General features: G+C 45.0%; 1 protein-coding gene across 4 annotated transcripts in view; it reads right to left on the reverse strand.

Annotated features, from left to right (window-relative positions):
* trrap (transformation/transcription domain-associated protein) overlaps nucleotides 1–10,000 on the reverse strand; it is a 209,395-nt gene that overhangs the window by 146,138 nt on the left and 53,257 nt on the right. For all 4 annotated transcript variants that reach the window (XM_063221633.1, XM_063221634.1, XM_063221631.1 and 1 more), the window contains exons 23-30: nucleotides 8,131–8,330; nucleotides 7,053–7,132; nucleotides 6,620–6,757; nucleotides 4,799–4,996; nucleotides 1,973–2,233; nucleotides 1,522–1,683; nucleotides 354–450; nucleotides 1–36 (exon numbers count right to left, since the gene is read on the reverse strand). The exon at nucleotides 1–36 is cut by the window's left edge and continues 86 nt beyond it. In XM_063221633.1, coding sequence (XP_063077703.1) covers nucleotides 1–36; nucleotides 354–450; nucleotides 1,522–1,683; nucleotides 1,973–2,233; nucleotides 4,799–4,996; nucleotides 6,620–6,757; nucleotides 7,053–7,132; nucleotides 8,131–8,330 — 1,172 coding nt within the window. The remainder of the gene's footprint in view (nucleotides 37–353; nucleotides 451–1,521; nucleotides 1,684–1,972; nucleotides 2,234–4,798; nucleotides 4,997–6,619; nucleotides 6,758–7,052; nucleotides 7,133–8,130; nucleotides 8,331–10,000) is intronic.

Here is a 10,000-nt window from a genome sequence, read left to right on the forward strand (position 1 = left end):
GAGACTGGGGCAGGTAGTTACACGCCGCCAAGGCATCTACACAGAGACAACAGGAGAGCACAGGAGAGGGGAAGGAAAGAAAGAAGGAAAGAAAGAAAGGAAGGAAGGAAGGAAGGAAGAACGAAAGAACGAAAGAAGGATGGAGGGAGGGAGAGGACAAGAGAGGTCCTCAGGAAAGATGAGGAGATGAGAGGAGAGAGAAAGAGATAACGAGAGAAAGGAGGAGAGTAGAGTTAATCATCTGAAGTGTTTATTCGCACATACAAGTCACTGATAATGTTTTAATGCTTGCATGTATTTATGTGTATGGCATGCTGTGTGCGTGCGTGCGCCGTGCATGTGTGCGTACTCACTCAGGGCAGCGATGCGCAGTGGTACCAGAGAAGGCAGACTCTTGTAGCAGGGTAGCTTCATCAATGTCGCATCCTCAGACTCACACAGGTTCAGCAACTACCACACAAGCGAAACAAACCAACAAACATGTCACCTTGCAGGTGAAACAGCCTGCTAGACAGTTTATACAGACACAGACCTGGTTACTACTCCAAGAACATAGTTACTGTAAGTGATAAACCAGGCTAAATTCAACTACAGGAAGCAGTAAACCTGCTAATAGATAGCTCATAAGACTCTTCTTTTAGATGACTCCTTTCCCACTACCACAAGGTTAACTTAACCTGATTTACTGCTTAGAGCGTGTGTGGTTCGCAGGTACGCACCAGGACCACTCTGGTCAGCCTGAAATCAGCACTTGTGTCCATGTAGTGGGCTAGAACTTGCACTCAGAGCCAGCTGTTCATATAAACAAATCAGCACGCCAACTGAGTCAGATTTATTTTGCCCCAGCCATTCATTTAGCAGACATTTGTAAGCCTAATGAGGCACCTTGCAGTGCAGAAACACATTCTCACCGGGACTGGGAATTACAAACTACACAAGATGTGCTGACAAAAATGCAAAGTTTTGTTCAATTTGTGCATGTTACTGCTAGGGTAATTCATTAGATCACCAGCAATGGCATTTCCACATACGCAGCAATTCCATTTGAAGAAAGGGATTAAATGGACACGAAAAGGTCAGGAAACACTATACTGTCTTTCGTAAGGCAAATTATTTTAAAAAGGGCGGTTTCCAAGCAAGTTTGAGCAAAAAGGACAGTCTCTCAGATCACCATTGCATGGTGCCTCATCTCTGTGTAGAAGACCTTGTGCTCCATGACGTTGAGGTCCATGATAAAGAGTGTGGACTGCAGTGGAGTGCAGAAGGTGCTTTTCTCTATCTATCTCCATCTCCATCTCTATTTCCTCACCCTCTGCATCATTCTTCTTCTCCTCCATCTGCGTGTCCCTCCTTCCCTCCCTCTAACCAAACTATGAGGAAAACTCCATGACGTTGAGGTCGATGGTGAAGAGTCTGGACTGCAGCCTCTGTGTCTACCTGATTCTCTCTCTATCTCTCCCTCTCTTTCTTTCTCTCCTCACCTAGAAGAACCTACTCCTCAACGCAACATGGCTGCCTCACCTCCGTGTAGAAGACCTTGTGCTCCATGACGTTGAGGTCCATGGTGAAGAGTCTGGGCTGCAGTGTGGTGCAGAAGGTGTTGCCCTCCATCAGGCCAATCTGGGCGTTGGCCGGCTGGTGCCGCAATAGGTGCTTCTTGGGGGGAACCATGTCCTGCAGCACCTGGAGGAGGGAGGAGGGGGAGGTCAGTGAACAAGATTAGATTAGATAACTTTAATAGTACCTAAAGGTAGATTTGGTTTGCAGATAAGTGATCTCCACTCACAAAGTGACGGCTTTTTGTTGATCAAGGTGGGCTTAAATAGATCTGAGTGTATATCATTTCGAATACACTGGCATGCTTGCATACACAAATGACCTTGTTCTCATGAATAACTTCATACAGAGCAAAAACGCATGCATAAATGTATACGTTTCCCAGTACACGCAACACACACACGCACGCACACACCTCCTTGTGCGGCTCCATGATGACGGTGACGCTCTTCCCGGTGACCTGGGCCAGCACCTGCAGCGAGTGCATGGCCTGCTTGCGCACGGTGGAGTTGGGCGAGGTCACCTCTCGGACCAGGTCGTGCGTGACCATGTGGAAGCTCTTGTCCTGGGCCGTCAGCAGCTCCTCGGTCTTCTCCTCGTCCTTCAGGGGGGTGGCGCAGCGCACCAGGAGCTGCTCCAGGGTGGTCTTGGCCATGGCTACGGCACCATTGGACACCTGGAGGGGGGTGGTAGGGAGGGATAAGAGGACCAGACACACTAGTTAATAATAATATAATATTCAGTCAGTCAGAAGCTACGTTCACACACATCGCTGCTAGTTGCTAGTATCTCGCTCTCTCGCCTACTCGCCACTCTCTCATGGAACGTTCGCTAAACGTTCCCCTGGAGGGGGGTAGAGGGAGAAGAGGACCAGAGACACTAGTTAATAATAATTATATAATATGTCATAGGTAGGCATGGGTAAGCAGTTAGGGCGTCAGACTTGTAGCCCAAAGGTTGCCGGTTTGACTACCGACCCGTCAGGTTGGTGGGTGGAATAATTAACCAGTGGTCTTCACCCATCCTCCTCCAAGACTGAGGTACCCTGAGCATGGTACCGTCACTACTCCCTTTCGGGGGGCATTGGGAGCTGCCCCTTGCATGGGTGAGGAATAAATGCAATTTCGTTGTATGCAGTGTGCAGTGATCACTTGTGTGCTGCGGAGTGCTGTGTCACAATGACAATAGGAGTTAGGGCTGCACAATTAATTGAAAATCAGGATTTTATCGTGATATCGAAATCGGGAAATCAATCCGGATATAATCGCGTTAGTAGTGACCTGCCTTTGGGCGTCTTTGAAGCCAGAATATGCTCACAGGCTGGTATTTCTGGCCAGCAGTCTGTCCACCCAAGTTTCATGCTATTGCCTCTTACATAATTATTACAATTTCGTTTTATTTTGTTCCGTATATAATTAATCATTGGCTACATTTCATTTTTTTATAATTTAAAAGAAAATTCAGCAAAAAAATAATAATCGTGATTAATAATTGTGATTCCAATTTTGACCCAAATAATGGTGATTATAATTTTTTCCATAATCGTGCAGCCTTAATGGGAGTTGGGAGTTTTTAACAAAACAAAAAAAAAACAGTCAGTCAATTTAAAGGGTGGAGCAGCGTACCAGCAGCTGCCCCAAAGTGGTCTTGGTCGTGGCTACCGCACAGTTAGACACGTGGGGGGAAGGGGCAGCTGTTGCCTAGTGGTTAGACAGGTGGTCCTAAGATCAGAGGGTTGTGTGTTTGAATCCCACTCTGCCCTCTCCCAACACCTCCATCCATGGTTGAAGTGCCCTTGAGCAAGGCAACTAACCAAACAATGCTCCAGGGACTGTAGCCAATACCCTGTACGTAAATACCTGTAAGCCGCTTTGGAAAAAAGCATCAGCTAAGTGTAATGTAATGTAATGTAAAAGGGAGTAGAGGACGTTATGAATGAGTGAGTCTGAAGACGTGGGTGGCGAACCGTTTTGGATTCTAGGTCTCAATTTCTTTTCAATTTCTAAATAAAATGCATCCGTATATCTAAATTTTCTTTTAATTACCATGACTGATCATGATCACGTTTGGTACAAGTTCCAGGCTGTTAAAACTGCATGCAGACGCGCGGACTGTAAAAGCGTCACCAAAATGAATGCATGCGTGGAAATGCTATGGCGGGAAATGAGACTTAGCAAATGTGATTGGATACAGCTACTGCATGATAAACATAGCCAATCCAACAGCAGAATGTGTGTGTGTGTGTGTGTGTGTGTGTGTGTGTGTGTGTGTGTGTGTGTGTGTACATACCAGGGGTACAAAAACCAATACATTTCCTATGACAAGCCATCATGACAGGCCACTAGTCCTACTAATCAACAGTGATGGATGGAGCACCGTGTATTTATGTGCCACATAGAAAGCACAGGCATAACTCAACGCACACAGAGCAACGTGGAAAATTAACATTTGGCAGACTTGTGGTGCTGATTTATACTTTAATGTGCTGAACTTCTGCAACACGTGATTTTTCTCACACATCCATTCGTCCCTGTCCTGCTGGCTGATTTGCAGTCTTAAAAGGTTGTCACCTGGGGTTGGCCTTTTCATCACACTGTGATTTCCTTACTGTGGCACCACAGTGGCGGAACAACTACTGGATAATAAAAAAGTAATGTTTTTCAAGGGAGCGTTGGGGAGACGCATGATGAGGTCAAGGGGGTGTTGGGAGGCTTATGATAAGGTCCAGGGCAGGGGCGTTCATTCAGGTTGAGTACCACTGTACTAGTGCCTCTCATTTCAAGACCCTCTCTGTGCTTTTCTCTGCATAACGTAGCAGATTTGAGAATGTGCACGTTGGCCGTCTATTGTAATTCCTCTTTGAATAAAAATGAGTTGGGATGAGTTGCCTTGAGGAAGATGAGCTGGTTCCCTCTCTTAACCATTGATGCTGGCTGTTGCGTTGCGCAACATTGGCCCTGGCGCCTGGAGCTGCATTACGCAACATTCAGGCTCGAGAGATTTGAGACAACTTTATTAAAAATCTTTGTTTGTTTGAGATGAATGAACACATTCTAATGAAAGATAGAGAGAGCGTTTAAATGCAACTCATTGCATGTTTTTATGTGCTTCAGATATTTAGGTTTTTATAGGAGGGGGGCAGCTTTGCTTAAAAAGAGCTCAGGCATTCAGCACCCTTTGCAGGTGCCTTAGGCGTCAATGGGTTAACCATTTCCTATATTGAGTGCAGTGTATACTCTACCTCTCCGGTGAGGTCCATCATGACGAAGAGCAGCGCCTTGAGGAAGGTGAGCTGGTTCTGCAGCACCCAGATGAGGGGCAGGCGCTCCATCAGGAACTTGATGGACACCACGCCGCCCAGCTTGGCGTACCACGCCTGCTCGTAGCAGCACGCACACAGACGCTCCACGATGTAGGAGAAGAGAGGCAGCTGGCACGCCTGCGGAGAGAGGGAGGGAGGGAGAGAGGGAGGGAGAGAGGGAGGGAGAATATGAGATGAGGGAGAAGAAGAAGGGAAGGATGGGAGGATAGAGAATGGTGGGGAGAGCAGAGGGAGAAGAGAGGGGAGCAGGGTGAAAAAAGGTGGTTGCGAGGAGGCGGGGCCGGGGGTTGGGGTGTAGGAAACAGAGTCATGGAGAGAGAAAGATGTAGAGAGAGGGAAAGCAAAATAGAGAAGTGAAAGGAACAAGGACCATGAAGAAAGAGGAAAAGCAGAGAGAAAGAGGAAAGACAGTAGACCGTGCGAGGGGGGCACAGAGCGAAAGGAAGAAAAGATGGGTGGGGGAAGAAAAGAGGCATATGGAAAGAGAAAGGTGAGAAAAGTGAAGGGAAGAGAGTGGGGAAAACAGACAGAACAGGGAGGAGAGAAACAAGAACACAATGAGAGGGAGAAAGTAGGGGGTCGCAGAGAGTGAAAAAGAGAAAACAGAGGAGAGGGTGCAGGAGGAAAGAGATACATGGATGGAAAAGAGATGGAGAGAGAAAAACATAAAAAGAGGAGAAGTGAAGAAATTAAGAGGCAGAAAGGAGAGGAGAGGAGAGGAGAGGAGAGGAGAGGAGAGGAGAGGAGAGGAGAGGAGAGGAGAGAGAGAAGGGGAAAGGAAGGCAAGAGAGCCCATCACTCAAGAGTAGCCCCATTTCCACAGCAAACACACTCCATCAAGCGAGCACTCGGAGGGGGAAGAACTCCCCATGGACCCGCTGGCGGGGAACAGTTGCAACGGTTTATGACTAATTATGATACAATTACTACAAACACAAGCACTTTATTGTTTTGGAATATCAAGCCGGCCCCTACGCATCCAACACACCTCATTAACTTGCAAATTTCTTGATATTTCTTTTAAAAAAGGAGGGAAAAACAACACTTGAATGACTAAGAGGATAGTTGAAATAGACTAAAATACGATCTAATTATCTCGTTATAATACGTTAATGAAATTCCCACAGCCAGGTCAAACTGAAAGACCGCCCCCTACAGGCAACTTTGAGGCAGCGGGTCGGTCTGAACATTTTTTTTTAATTATTGCTGTGTTTTTATTACGTATTGCTTTATTACGCCTAGTAGGCTATGCCATTTTCTTTATTATGCTGTTATTGCCTCTGCGCGTCTCTGTATGTCATGCTGCTAGCACACTTTTACAATTCCCTGCTTGACATCAGTAGAGTCCATCCATTCTTTCCTTGATCCCCTCTTCAACCAGCCACTGACTCCCTCCTTGTAGCCCATGATTATGTAGACATCATAGTGATTTTATGTGTTTTTGTGGCCCTCAGTCGTCAGAGAATATTTATTCATGTGTAGCAATACACTTAGCATGGTTTTATTCTCCGGAAAAAGAAAACGTCGCCCGTTAAGACATGGCCCTGTTAAACATTTGCTGTTGCCAGAATGGCTATGTATTTCTAGTACTAGTGTTGTGCGTTGGTAATTAAATCTTTTCGATGACTATTACAGCATTCCACGGGTGAAACATTATGAGGCTAACCATCCTTTCACCCCTCCCAGAGCCCAGCCTACCTAGCGATCCTACTCATCACTCCATCCGTCCACGATACTCACCCTCTCTTTGGACCCCAGGATGATGCTGGCCACGTCGAATATGACAGCCAGGGCCACCTCTCCGATCTTGCAGAGCTCCTTCTCCTCGTAGGCCATGCATATGGCAATGGCATCGATGAGCACCAGCGGGTCCATGCCCTTGGAGTAGGGATGCAAATCATCGATTAATTTCATTAAATCATTAATCGCTTGTTGTGCTGATTGACCTTATCGATTGACTTACGATTAATTAACTAGCAGTCCCCCCAAACTTCCCAAAACCTCAATGCCCCCCCACCCCCCAAAAAAATTAAATTAAAAAGGTGATAAAAATCCTACATTTAAATTAATTTACATGTATATTCTTTAATCCCAAGGTGACTGAAATGTTACCACTCTTCACACGACTAAATCAACTAACGTTGACTAAATGAGGAATTGTTGGCATCCCTACCTTGGAGCCGTGCTCCTCACTGTGGAACATGGCCGTGCTGGGCTGGCTACCCAGCTGGTAGCACGGCAACAGGAAGGGGCCTGAAAAGGTTAACAAACAAAAACATGTAAGATGATGATTAAAATAATGAAGTACAATGGTAAGAAAAAACATGGACGACAACGCAGATGGATTTAAAATAAGATGGTAAAAAAAATAGTGAGAGAGAGAGAGAGAGAGAGAGAGAGAGAGAGAGAGAGAGAGAGAGAGAGAGAGAGAGAGAGAGAGAGAGAGAGGGAGGGGGAGAGAGAGAGAGAGCTCATATGGATGATGATAAATAAAGGAAAAGAAATTGGACTGAAATGATGGCTTCTTTAAAATGAGATGAGTGAGAATCAGCGTGCATAAACATGAAACCACGCTGTGATCATAAGGCGTGTTGTTACAGCCGTAATTCATTGCGCTCAAGATATAATTCATTAAATGTGCCACTTTTATGCGTGACAGATGTTCGCTGCCAAACTTCACTAAACAACCAAATTTGAGTTTTCTTTTTACAGCATTTCTCCATTATAACACATTACAGCTTTTTTTCCCAGCCAGGGACTACACCAGGTCAGCTGAGCCTTTCTAGAAAATATGCACGTCATGGTAGTAGTAATAGTAGTAGTAGCCACTGATGGTAGTAGTAATAGTAGTAGTGATGGTAGTTAGTAGTGATGGCAGTAGTAATAGTAGTAGTAATAGTATCCCCACTGGTGGTAGTAGTAATAGTAGTAGTGATGGCAGTAGTAATAGTAGTAGTGATGGTAGTTAGTAGTGATGGCAGTAGTAATAGTAATGGTAGTAGTAACAGTAATAGTATCCCCACTGGTGGTAGTAGTAATAGTAGTAGTGACCGTAGTAGTAGTAGTAGTAGTATCCATTGATGGTAGTAGTAATAATAGTAGTAGTAAATAGGAACAGTAGAAACAGTATAGTAGTACAATACGTATAACCGTAGAAGTAGTGATGTAGTAGTAGTAGTAGTAGTAATCAGTAGACAGTATACAGGTAGTAGTCCAATGTAACAGTAATATTGTACTGGTATTGTCCTTACCACACTGCTGTGCAACGGCCACCATGGTGTAGTGGCGTATGAGGCTGGCTACGAAGGGCAGGGCGCTGGGCCTCAGGTCCTTGATGACGGCCGACATGAAGGCTCCCGTGAGCGCCTGCTCGAAGGTACGCCGCGCCGGCGTGTCCTGGGCCTTGTAGCGGTGAGAGATGATCACCGGCGGGATCCACTTCTCTGTGAAGCTGCGAAGGGAAAAGATGACGTTAGATTAGCCCATTTTAGCCAAAGCCCTTTTTGGCAAAACGTGCCGTCTGTCTATTAAAATCTTAATATCTCAGCCTCCGAAGGACATAAAAACATGAAATAAGTTGCTTTTAAAAGCTGAAACCTTCATTTTGCACTGGAATGTGTTCATTCAGCTCTAACTTACCACATTTTTAATGAAACAGCTCAAATCTCAAGAACTTCAATGCAGTATATATGTCGCTCCAGGACACAATGGGTTAAACAAGAAAATCATAGATGGCAACCTGGCCCAATGGCACAAGACTAGCATGTGATGTTCAGAGCCATACATAGTTCTTTATATTATTATATTATTATAATATATCATTTGTAAATATGGAGACATGAATCAAGCAATAACCTAATCAAGTTTAATTACAAAGAATGTCCTAAGTGGTCATTGTGACTTATCAATTGATCGCACAGCCCGAAAGTAGACATAGGCTTATATCCATGCAAATCTTTCTGTGAAAACGTCCTTTGCAACTGTGACAATTGTAAAGTGGCTTTGTACTGGAACATGACAGCTGCTTCTAGAACTGAAGTGGAAGCCTTTTTGTTCAACAATGTTCTCATTCCCTCACATGGGGAATCTGCACAGCGTACTACTAACCACTCGCCCATGAAAGGATTTGCATGCCCATGGGGACCCAGGTTCGAGTTCCAACCCTACCATCTCACTCCAAAGTGTTCCCCGTCATACTTTTCACAATTATTCATAATAAAGGCAAAAAGCCTTAAGACTATACATTTAAAAAAAAAAAAAGAATTTCCAGCTGGCTGAGCCAATCAAATAACCAGCATCACGAGAATGCATGTTTAAAAGCACCGCCAAACCATCCGTGTTTACTTCATCAGCACTTGAGACGTGCTATTCTTCTGAAAGAGGACCGCTGAATGAGCAGCAGACTACACATATGCTTCACTGTCGCACTCAATTAGGTCCAATTATGGATCCTCGTTTGACGCAACATTACTCCTGTAATGTACGGCTGACGCACAGAGTTAAGAGCTGCGGCTGCATTACTGGCAGTCCAGTGCGTCTGTGAAATTATATATCAACTTAGAGCGCCTTATAGGAAATAAATTGGGCTGCGGTTTCATTTCACTGTCCCTTTTGCATCAGGTAGTCTAATGTTTCTCAACGGGGGCGCTACAGCCCCCCAGGGGGAGTTGAGAAGGACACAGGTGAGAGGGGGCGGCGCTTGGTTCACATTGGGGGCCATTAGTCTATTTTATTTTTCAATGGAGTTGGGGGTCTTATAGTGAGGTCAAGGGGGCATTTGTTCAAAAAAGGTTGAGATTGAACCACTAAGTTAGTCTAAAGCAACAAAGTAACGTTACAAACATGCATTGTGCACATATGGTATGTTTGTGTTAGGTGTGTAGCCTACAGCGCACAGTAAGAGCATTAATGTGTAAAATGTTAACACGAACAACAAAACAACCATGAAATACTGGTAAATAAATGTTGGTGTGACGGTTAACAAACGTTCAACAGATAGGTCATAAAATCTAGAGGTATCGAAACTAGTGTTTCCAAACCCTTGCGTACTCCCCTAAGCCATCTATTTACGCCATGTCCAACCATCCTCTACATGTACATGCTCCAAACATTTGTCATTGC

This window comes from Engraulis encrasicolus, chromosome 17 (assembly GCF_034702125.1).
Source record: "Engraulis encrasicolus isolate BLACKSEA-1 chromosome 17, IST_EnEncr_1.0, whole genome shotgun sequence".
Lineage (NCBI taxonomy): Eukaryota > Metazoa > Chordata > Actinopteri > Clupeiformes > Engraulidae > Engraulis > Engraulis encrasicolus.